This window comes from Pteropus medius, unplaced genomic scaffold (assembly GCF_902729225.1).
Source record: "Pteropus medius unplaced genomic scaffold, Ma_sr-lr_union100, whole genome shotgun sequence".
In the NCBI taxonomy this organism is placed as follows: Eukaryota; Metazoa; Chordata; class Mammalia; order Chiroptera; family Pteropodidae; genus Pteropus; species Pteropus medius.
In genome coordinates, this window is record NW_024352784.1 from 3,456,258 (window position 1) to 3,468,606 (window position 12,349).

A 12,349-nucleotide genomic window follows, 5' to 3' on the forward strand; every position below is an offset into this window, starting at 1 on the left:
ACTCGTCCATACTCTATTTTCTAACGCTCTGCTTCATTCCTCCCAGGTTTCAAATCAGTCAATTATAGGACAATGTCACTGAATCAGTAAGCAAAAGCTGATTGAATAAAAAAAACACTACTGTAAAGGACAAGGGTATAATCTAGAAGAAAACGCTTTTTTTTATAGCCACAAAAAGGGTTACTTAAAATTTAGTAAGAAAAGTAATGAAGATAGCTCTAGCAAAGGTTTCTATTAAACTGATACTATTAAACTATGATATCATAAACTCCCTTGATTTTGATTCTACATTTACCAACAGACCCTACCAGTATAATCTGATTATCCTTCTGGCTAGCCTACATTGAGAAAATGTGCTAGATATGCTAGCACATAGATATATGCTACACATGTCCCCTCTCACCTTGTAGAAGTTAATTTTTTTTTTTTTGTTATCAAATTGGTATTTCAGTTCTTTTCTAAAATTCAAAAATGGCATTTTTCATAGAGTAAACTAAAGGGTAAAAATGGATGATTAATGTCTGCTTTGTAAAAAGTGCCAATTTGGCATCTGTGTTAATACTTTACCATTCTAAGAAATCTGAAAGAAATTATAAAGGGCCTATAATTTTGTATAAAACCAATCAAAATATTTGCATGCACATATTCATTATTCTATTTATTAATTGTATTCTGATTAAAACTTAACCACTGGTATCTTTGAAAAGGTATATATACATGTGAACAATTTTATGGATAGAAGGTATAATTTATATTTAAACTGAAAAAAAATTTACTGAATTTTTTTCTTTTTCCCTAAGTTCACTTTTCACATTTTCAGTAATGTCTTATAATTTAACCCAATTTAGTAGGAAGTTATATGCATAAAGATACTGAGTGTGTCAGTCATATTTTATGAAGAAGAAATGTAAGTTTCTCTGTATCCTCACAGTTTGTTATAAAATTAATAAGCCATACTTGGCTTTTTCTGTCTATTCCAAAGATAATAGTTGTTTGAGCACAAACATAGCTTACAAACAAATGAAATGAAAATGTGGAATTCCCTTACAGTATCACTGTCACAAGGTTGGAACTGGAAGGGCTGGGGTTTGTGAAATACAGCATTCTCTTGTAGAAACAGCTGAAGATTATAGTCCCGTACCACCTAAAGAGAAAATAAAATATCTTTAAGTCTTTAATCAGGTTTAAATGCCTAGTAATCACATTTTAAGGTTTAAGATTTATTCTGCTGTTTTTCAAAATGCAAAATCATTCCAACACTACATGGTCAAAAAGAAATGATAATTACACTTTTTTTTTTCCACTTTAGAAACCAGTTGTTACTTGTGTACTATTTTCTCAAGAATCTAAATTTGGAAAGTACTAGTTTAGGAACTAGCCCAGGTTTTGGGACTAGACAATATACAATATTTTAAGACGGCAAGAAGATAGGTATTATACGAAAAGCTATTTGTGTGTGTGTGTATGTGTGTGCACGCATACACGCAAATAGAGAAGCACATTAGTCTCTTAGTTCTCTCCCAGTCTAAAGTTTTGTAGGCTTCTCACAGTCTGTTTTATGGAGATTGCCATCCATTAGGAAACTGCCAGATAACCTCATCTGTATCACAAAATAGTATTTTTATAGTACTTCTTGCCACCTTTTCTAGAAGGTTGCATTCTAATTACCATCATAAAGTATACCAAGAAGATAAACTGGAAAGCAATTTATATAGAAGGGGAATCCTGATACACAGAAAGTAGCAGAACAAATAGCACAGAAAGACAGTCATCTGAAAAGAATTTATTGCATTATATACCCTAGGAAAGAATGGAAATCAGCAACATTTGATTATGCAGAAACCCATTTTGCTACACTGCTTACTCTTTACTTATCTTTCATTTGCAGTATATTACAGCTCATTAGTACCTCTGCCAGCGGATAAACAGAAGACAAAAACAGTTTAAAGTAGCTCTGTAGCTATACCTTAGTAGTCCTGGGAAAAGGGTTTATTGAGGTGATGGATAAAGGAGGAGGTTTATTTTGCATTTTATTTACCAGTACAATCCCAGTTCTTTCTCTATTCCTCTCCTGCCCTTCATTCAACAACCATTTATTGAGAGCTTATCAGGCCCAATGTTAAATGTAGAGCTGAGAAGGAATATATAAATCAATAAAGATAGATAATCAAAGTTAGCATCTACAAGGATTACCCAATTAAAATACACTATGGAAGTATGTAGAGGGTACTAGGCAGGCATAAACGAAGGTGATATTCAATCCAGACAGAAGGAGTGGGATGGGGTGAGGAGTGGTTGGGAGAATTTGGTTAGGGAAGCCTGGCCGAATAAACATAGCGACGAAGGGAATATGTTTTTTTCGTTTCCTGGATTCCAGTTTAAGCTAGATTACCTGTGAAAGCTCTTGACAGAATCCTGAGAGCCTCGCTAATTATCATGCAGAAAAAACTAAGAGAATCATCCTTCTAAGTTGCCATACCTATCCTCTCAAGCACTACAAACTTTATTTTTACACACTTTTTTTTGGAGGGCGAAGTTTCAAACTTTTAAAAATTTTAACTTTTTGTTATGAAAAATTTCAAACACATATATAAAAGTAACAACAACAGTATAGTGTATCCCTATATACCCATTAAACAACTTCCAAAAATATCCCATCATGGCCAATCTTGTTTAATCTATAAACTTACCTAGCTCTTCCACTCCCAATTATATGAAAGAAATCACAGACATATCATTCCAACCATAAATATTTAAGTGTGATATCGAAATGACAAGGACACTTTAAAAAACATATCCATATTAAAATTTACAATAAATACTTATAAAACAAACAATATGTTCAAATTTCCATGATTGTTTCATATTTTTTCGAGTTTTTCAAATCAGGGTCAAAATAAGGTTTCCCTAATGCAACTGGATGATGTTGCTTAGGTTCTTATGCAGGTTTCTTCCTCCACCTCTTTTTTCCCCCTTTGCAATTTATTTGTTGAAGAAACTGGGTTTTTGTTCTGTAGTTTCTCACAGTCTGAATTTTGTTGACTGCATCCTTGTAGTGTTCTGTTTCCACACGTCCTATAAACTGAAGCTTGACTGCATTTAGATTTTTGTTTTGTTTTGGTGTGTTTACTTTCATGAGGTTTGCCTCTTTCCTGATATTAACAGGCGTAGTGGGCTGAAAGACAGCCTCCGAAAGATGTATCTGTGTCCTAATCCCTGCAACCTGTGAATGTTACCTCCTTTGGAAAAAGGCTCTTTGCAGATGTAACTAAATTCAATATTTTGAGCTAACGAGATCATTCTGGACTCCCTGAATGCATCCTAAATCTAATGATAAGTGTCCTTCTAAAAGCTATACAGAAGGAAACACAGTGATGTGACCACAAGCCAAGGAATGCCTTGAGACACAAGAAGTTGAAGGAGGAAAGAAAATGATTCTCTCCCTAAAGCCTTTGGAGGGAGTGCAGGCCTGCTTACCTCTGATTTCTAAATTTTAACCTCCAGAATTTGAAGAAAATAAATTTATGTTGTTTTAAGCCCCCAAATTTATGGTAATTTGCAAAGCAACCCTAAGGAAAATAGTAGAACGGGCTTAAATCCTAAATGCCTAAACCCATTAGGGGTTGCACAAACTAGAGATTTTGCTATCATTTTATCAAGGAATTCTATCATTCTTTTGTTACTTATTAGTTGAAATACTTCCATAAGAGAAACTATCCAAGTCAATTATTTAGTTACCTTGAACTACAGTTTGTATAAGACAGGATAAATGCTTAATTCTTTCCCTTTATTATCTAGTTTTCAAATTGAGTTTTTTCCCTAGCAACCTTCCCCAAAATGACCAGTTATATCTTTAATAAATTATAATTATGAAGTTATGAATTTAAAAATATCCAATGTGTTTTAATTCTTTGCATTTATCATAATTGATGCTAAAATCATCCCAACTTTGGCTAGCAAGATCACATCCTGAGTCCTCTTGACATTACCTAGTGGTTTTGATAGTTTTGATAGTTTCCTTGCTTTCTATTATGACAGATTATTTAAGGTTTATAACATATTTCATGTCCCCAAAATAGAATCAGTCTTATTTTCCCCAAAAGTCTTTTTTGTCTGTTTGTTTATTGTGTTTTGTTTTTGAGTAGGAGAAAGTATTCAGAAAATAAAATCTGGACACTAGAGGTACTGGGTTTGTCACTGTTATCTCAATTTATTTTTAAAGGAAGTTGCAGAGAGCTCCCGTGGACCTCCCAGTGTCAGCATCTTGCATAACTATAGTAAATATCAAAATCAGGAAATTGACACTGGTACAAAAGCAGGCAGCTTATTTAGATTTCACCAGTTATATATGCACTCATCTGGGGGTGTGTATGCATAGATGTTTACACAATTTTATCACAGGCACAATACCTTCCTGTAACCACCATCACAATCAAGATACTTAACTGAACCATCACTGTAAGACTTCCTTGTGCTGCTCCATAATAGCAATATCTACTCTCCCCATTCCTAATTCTTGACAACCACCCACCTGTTCTCTATCTCTATGAATGTTATTTCGCAAATGTTATATAATGGAATCATGTAGCATATATCTTTTGAGATTATCTTTTTTCACTCAGTATAATTTCCTTGAAGTCCATCCAAGTTGTTACATATATCAACAGTTTGTTCCTTTTTATTGGTGAGTAGTATTCCACAGTATAGACATTGCACATTTTGTTTGATCCTTCACTCATTCAAGGTCATTTAAGCAGTTTCCGGTTTTGAGCTATTATGAATAAAGCTACTATATGAACATCTGTGTGCAAGTTTGTGTGAAAATAAATTTTTCATTTTCTCTAGGATATATGTTCAATCTCTCTGTCTTTAAAGATGTTACTGAGGTATAATTGACATGCATGAATTGTATTTTTATAAACATTTCTAAAGTATATAATTTGATAAGTTTTAACATATCTATACACCTGTAATGACATCACACAATTAAGATAATGAACATTATTTCTCACTCTCAAGTTTCCTCATCCTTCTTGTAATCTTTCCCTTCAGTTCCTTTCTGATACCCTCTGTCATTCCTTGTGACAACAGAGATTAGGCCTTAAAATCTTATCACTGTTTTCTTCAGCACCTAGCACAGTGACTTTGCCTAAGTATCATTCAATAAAGTTGTTTAAGAACACCTAGGTATCCACCGCTGAGACTAAATAAAACATTACCGATATTGTTGAAAAACTATATATCCTCTCCTTATTGTATTCTCAACTTCTATCCTTCTAAAGCAGTGTTACTCAACTTTTTAAAAAAATGTTATCACCCCCACTCCTTGCCCTAGGGAGCTGTTTTAGACACTTTTTCCCTATGCACTTGATTTGATTAAATTTTAATACCACAAATATACTGTATATATGTCTATGTACTGTGCACATTGTGATATCTAAGAATTTTTTGCAAACCACCCCATCCCCTCCGGTAATACATGCTCTAGAGGTAACCGCCCTACTGAAATTTATCATTCTCACTTTTTTTTCCTTTAAATAGTGTTACTACATATGATGTATCTCAAAACTATACTGTTTTCTTGGATATTTTTAAACTCTGTATAAATGGTATCTCAGTGTGTATATTCTTTAGCAGCTCGCTTTTTTGCTCAACATTATATTTGTAAGTCTCATCCATATTAATGCATGTGCCTAAAGATCTTTAATTTTACTGCTACATTGTAATCCATTATTCATCCTACTGCCAGTGGACAGTTACTTGTTTCTAGCTTTTTCAACTTTTATAAAGAAAGCTGCTATAAATATTTTCCCAAAAGTTTCCTGATACACATGTGCAAGAATTTCTCTAGGAGTGGAACTGCTGAGTCAGAAGTCAAGTACATCTTTAAACTGACTAGATAATGTCAAATGTTTTCAAGTTGGATGTACAAATTTCTACCCCTTAGGGTAGTGTATGAGTTTTTGTTAATCCATATTCTCACCATCATTCACTCCTGTCTACCTTTACTTTTGTCATAGGTGTAAAATAGAATCTCATGGTGATTTTAATTTCCATTTCTTTGATTAATGATGAGAATAAGCATTTGTATTAGTTTGTTAGGGCTGTCATAAAAAAGTATCACAGACTGGGTGGCTTAAACAACATAAAATTTCCTCATAGTTCTGGAGGCCAGAAGTCCAAGATCAAGGTGCTGGTAGGGTTGGTTTCTTCTGCAGTTCTCTCTCCTTAGCTTATCAATGGCCATCTTTTTCTGGTGTCTTCACATGGTCCTCCTTCTCTGTGTCTGTTTGTGTCATAATCTCCTCTTACAAGGACATAATCTCCAGTCATATTGGATTAGAGCCCACCTACATGACCTCATTTTACCTTAATAACTTCTTTAAAGGCTGTGCCTCCAAATATAGTCACATTCTGAGGTAATAGGGGTTAGGACTTCAACATATGAATTTTAGGGGGACACAATTCAGCCTGTAATAGCATCTTATTATATGGTAATAGATATTTATATTTTTTATTCTGTAGGACTTACGTTGTATGATGTATTAACAGTTCACTCCTTTTATGGAGGAATAATATTCCATTGTATGGGTATACTATGTTTTATTTATCCAATCAGTTGATGGACATTTAGTTTTTTTCCCCACTTATTAGCTATTATGAATAATGCTGCTGTGAACACCTATATATAAATTTTTATTTGAACAAAAATTGAAATGGAAGTTCCAAGTCATATGGTAACTGTGTTTCACTTTTTGAGGAAATGCCAAACGGTTTTCCACAGTGACTGTACCGTTTTACATTCCTACCAACAATGTATGACGGTTCTAATTTCTCTATATCCTTGCCAACACTTGTTAGTTTTCTTTTTTAATTATTAAAGCCATCTTAGTGGGTGGAACATTGTATATCACTGTTGTTTTGATTTGCATTTCTTTAATAACTAATAATGTGGGATATCTTTGCTTCTTGGCCATTTATATATATTCTTTAGAGAATTGTCTATTCAAGTCTATTGCCCATTTTTAAATTGGGTTGTCTGTCTTTTTGTTGTTGAGTTGTAAGAATTTTAAATATATTTTGGGTATTAAATCCTTATTAGACACATGATTTGTAAATATTTTCTCCTATCCTGTGGGTTGTTTTTTTCTCATTCTTGATAATGTTCTTTGATGCACAAAAGCTTTTTATTGGATGAAGTCCAATTATCTATTTTTTCTTTTGTTGCTTGTGCTTGATGTCAAATCTAAGAATATCATACCAAATCCAAGGTCCTAAAGATTTACCTCTATGTTTTCTTTAGTAGTTTTGTAGTTTCAGGAACTTGATCGATTTTGAGTTAATTTTTGCACATAAAGTGAGATAGGGGTTCGACTTAATTCTTTTGCATGTGGTTATCCTGTTGTCTCAGCACCTTATGTTGAAGAGACTATTCTTTCTTCATCAAACGGCCTTGACAATCTTGTCAAAAATCAACAAGCCATTGATGTTCGGGTTTATTTATGAACTCTCAATTCTATTTCATTGGTCTACATGTCTACCCTTATGCTAGTATCACACTATAATGATTATTATAATTTTGCAGTAAGTTTTGAAATTGGGAAGTGTGAGTCCTCCAACTTTTTTTCCTTTTCAGTGTGTTTTGGCTATTTATGGCCCCTTGAAGTTCTGTATAAATTTGAGGATAGGCTTTTCCATTTCTGCAAACAAAAAAAGGGTCATTGGAATTTTGGTAGGGATTGCAATGAACTTGTAGATTGCTTTGGGGGGGGGATATTGAAGTATTAGTGATATAAAATTGAAGTATTAGTGATATAAAATCTTCTAATGCATAAACATTTATTATTTCTATTTACTTAGGTCTTCTCTAATAGCTTTCAGCAAAGTTTTGCAGTTTTCAAGGTATAAATCTTTCACCTCTTTGGTTAAATTTATTCCTAGATATTTTATTCTTCAGATGTTATTATAGTTGGAATTGTTTTCTTAATTTTCTTTTGGTTCATTCATTGATGGAGTATAGAAATACAGCTGATTTTTGTGTTTTGATCTTGCATCTGCAACTTTTTGCTGAGTTTATTAGCTCTAGTACTTTTTTTATGAATTCTGTAGGATTTTCTATATAAATCATGTCATCTGCAAATACAGATAATTTTACTTCTTCCTTTTCAATCTGGATGTCTTCTATTGCTTTTTCTTGCTTAACTGCTCTGACAAGGTCTCTAGTATAATGGTGAACAGCAGTAGTGAGCATTTGTCTTGTCCCTGATCTTAGTGGAGAAAGTTTTTAGTCTTTCACCATTGAGTATATCAGCTGCAGATTTTTCATAAATGTCCTTTATCATGTTAAAAGTTCCCCCTGAGTTCTAATTTGCTGAGTGTTTTTATAATAAAAGAGTGCTGAATTTCATCAAATGCCTTTCCTGTGTCTTTTGAGATGATCGTGTATTATTCTCCCTTCCTTTTATTAAATTTACTTTTTTGGTTAGTCTTCAAGATATTAAGAATGGCTGTACTAGACAATTCAATTTTCAAAGAAATATAGGATAACACTGTATTTTATGAATTGTTAAAAAAAAAAAAGTGCTACACTAATTGGTAGGAGTTTCCTTATGCAGACAGAAAGCAAGCACACACAAACTAGAAAGGCCAGCAGAAATACCTCTGGAGTTGCTATCCTAGAGAAAATATGACAACAGCTGCTTCAGTTACATATACAAAGCATTTCATAAAATATTAAGGAGAAAAGCAAGCTTTATAAATAATTAAACAAAAGCTCCTAGGGCCAGCAGTTTCCCTTTAGGGGATGAAAGATATAGAGAGCACCTTAACATTTATAGTGTGTCACTATAAATAACCCCAAAATAGCTTTCAGAATATATACAGTTACAACTTAGATATGCAGGAAAAAATGTTTTTTTCTCCCCCAAGGACAAAGTAATAATGATGAAGAATAAAAACCTAGAGAGTTTCAAAATTCTTTTTGGGTTATCAGATCACTGGATTGCTTCCAATAGTACAACATGAGCAGCATAACAAGTTTCTTTGTTAACAGAAAAGCACATGGAATAAAACTTAGGTAGGTGTGAGCTCTTTTGTTACCTAGAACAAAAGGGCACATCTCCCAGCTACATCGTTCTTATTAAATTTTTATTCCTACCACTTTCAATCTAAACATAAGAGCATGCCATTTATTCCTCACCCCTGAGGAGCAAGATACTCATATCAGTGAATGCAGAAGAAAATGAAAGCTTATCTCTTTATGTGTCAAATCAGTTTATACATTTTTAATTCATTTTCTGTGAATATAAGCATGGAAAACACTATGTGTCAGTATATGACATCAGGTAAGCCACAGAAAATTCCATCTGTTTTCCTCTCGATAAAATGAGCAAGATAATGCCAATTTCAGAGGATGTGCTAAAAACTCCTAGAAAATTGTTAAGTGCTGTGTAAAATATTAGCTGTTTTTTTTAAGACTATACATTTACCTGTTTTATAAACTAAAGGTAGTGTATCCAATCTATCTTATTCTTAGAAAAAGAGGTTTCAAAAAATTTTGTTAGAGGACAATCACTCTGATAAAATTGGAATCAATATAATAAAATAAAAATGAGATACAATTGCTAATAAAATTAGAAATGAAAAATGTTACCCCACTACAGATTTCCAACTGAATGGAAACCGGAAAACCTCACTTCTAAATAATTCATGGGTAAATGAGGGGAGAAAACATAGAAACAGCAAAAAAGCAATAAAAGTAGAAAGAGAAATTTTTTTTTTTTAGTAAATGGATAATAGAATTTTATTTTCATACACTGTTTCAAGTGCTTACTGAAGTATTTGATGTGATAATCATAATGTAAGATTCAGCGAAATATTTAGGATTCCATAACTTATCTTCCTTTTTTAAACCGATTAATTTATCATCATCATCATCATCATTTGATTTTTTAGTTTTCCCTCTCTCCTCTGGTAACCACTAGTGCATTGTCCATGTCCATGAGCCTCTGTTTGTTTGTCCTGTTCATTTGCTGCTTTTAGGTTTATATCTCACATATAAGTGATATCATATATTTTCAACTTTTTCTGTCTGGCTTATTTCACTTAGTATGATTATTTCAAGGTCCATCCATGTTGTTGCAAATAGCAGTATTTCATCTCTTCTTATGGCTGAGTAATATTCCATTGTATATATATACCACAGCTTCTTTAGCCCATCATCTATCCAAGACACTTTGGTTGCTTCCATGTCCTGGCACTGTGAATAATGCTGCTATGAGCATTGGTGTGCAAATATCTTTTTGGATATGAGTAGAAAGAGGAAATTTTAAACTATAAGTGGATTTATTTAAAAACAAGAAAGATTGCAAATATAATAGAAAAGAAGTCTGAAAAAGAACAATTGTAATAAAGTATAAAGAAATAATGAATATAAAGGCAGAAATTAAGGAAATAGAAAACAACTTTGAGAAGAAGCACAAAAGCTGGCTCTTGGAAAAGATTAATAAAATGGACCTGTTAAGTCTGATAAAAATAAGAGAGAAAGCACAAAGAATATCAGAAATAAAAAGGGATACAACTCTACAAGCAAACAAGTTTATAAGCAAATTTATGCCATCAAATTTGATAAATAAAATGGACAATTGTCTAGGGAAGTATAAGTTACCAAAATATTCTAAAAATAAACAGAAAAACTGAATGGACCAATAAATATAAACAATTTGATCATTATTCAAAATCAAACACTCCATTAAAAAAAAAAAAAGGCCAAACTGTTTTGAAGACTCCCCTCCCCCTCTGACATTCTCTTATGGAAAATCTAAAAAAAAAAAGAAAGAAAATCTCAAACATATATACATTAAAATAAAAGGTATTGTATTAAAACATCTATATACCATTATCTAGATTCTTTAATTATCATTTTTCTACATTTGCTTTCGCACAACCATCTGTCTGTCTATCCATCCTTCTTTCTATATGTCAGTCCTTTCATTCCTTTTCTTTGATTCTGGGGGTGTAGTAAACATAAAAAAATAGAAATGTGACAGGATTTCAAAGCAACAGATTAGTGATCTTCACATTTCCATATCAACTTAACATTCCAAAAGTTTTTCTCAAAATAGAATTGGAGCTATGGTACACTGAAAACAAGAATAAATACAAAAGGGGGCATTTAGGAAAAAGAGTCTGTGCATCTTTTCTTTCCTGTCTTTGGACATTGTCTTGTGAGATGGGATACCCTGATTCCTTTCCAAACAATTTCTTAGCAGTTACAAAATGAATACATTTTTACAAATGCATGCATTCAGTCAGGAAACATTTACTGTATACTTAATTTATCAGAAAGAAAGCAATTACTAATCACAGGAACAATATATCTTCCAAAGGACAGTTTCTCTACTGCAAAAAATTTTAATCTGTCGAATCCTAAAGAAAAGCAATTTTATTTATTTTCTCTGTAACATAGTGTGACATGTTAGCAAAGTTGATGGATTTCAATATTTTTGAATGAGAAGATATCTATCAAAGAATGACGGCATATAAAGAGAAGGGTAATTTTTTAAAAACAGGACATTATAGTATTTATTCCTTTATTGATTATAAAATGCTGTTTTCCTCTTTATACTCTTTTATTATTCTTTGAACTAACAATGATCCCCATTGTTTCCCCATATGAGTGAGTTGAGTACATTCAAAATCTGGGTGGAAGATAAAACTCTTTAAACCATTCTTTTCAAAAGCAATGTACGTGGCGATGGACTGATGTCCTGAGCTAGCCTGCATCATCACTTCCTCTTTCGCCATTTGCGTCAAGAACAGAATATCCACCAACTTTGTTAGAAGGAATACTGTTTCCAGGAAATTTCTCCTTTAAAGCATTCTTCTAATGTTATTGGTGCCTTCATTTACTTTGTATGTAAAAACATTTTATATTCTAAAATGGGTAACATCACATGTTGTACTAAAGGTAACTAACCTTGCTGGAGGTTTCTAATAAAAACTGGAATGTGTTCTGCACAGCTTGACATGTTTCTAGTTCAGTTCGGCTGAAGGCTATTAAATAATCCTTCAAGTGATCATACACATTTCCATCAAGAGCCTATAAAAGGGGAATAAACAAAAACAAAAAAAATTATGATAAAGCTTTGACATGTAATGCATACTGTCTATAAGGTAAGCTCAGTTTAAAAATCTATTAATAATAAATGAACGAAAGGTACAGATTATTATGTAAGGATAGATGTAAACAGTAAACAATCACATGGGAAAACATGGAATTTCTCTAATAAGTAGGAACTAAAAAAGGTAAAATCCAATATTGGTAAAGCTATGGGAACATGACAAAACT

At 32.6% G+C, this 12,349-nt stretch overlaps 1 protein-coding gene across 1 annotated transcript in view; it reads right to left on the reverse strand.

Annotated features, from left to right (window-relative positions):
• FCHSD2 (FCH and double SH3 domains 2) overlaps positions 1-12,349 on the reverse strand; it is a 212,655-nt gene that overhangs the window by 47,800 nt on the left and 152,506 nt on the right. The window contains 2 exon segments of the mRNA XM_039848321.1: positions 1,049-1,144; positions 11,978-12,100. Of these exon segments, the coding sequence (XP_039704255.1) occupies positions 1,049-1,144; positions 11,978-12,100 (219 nt within the window).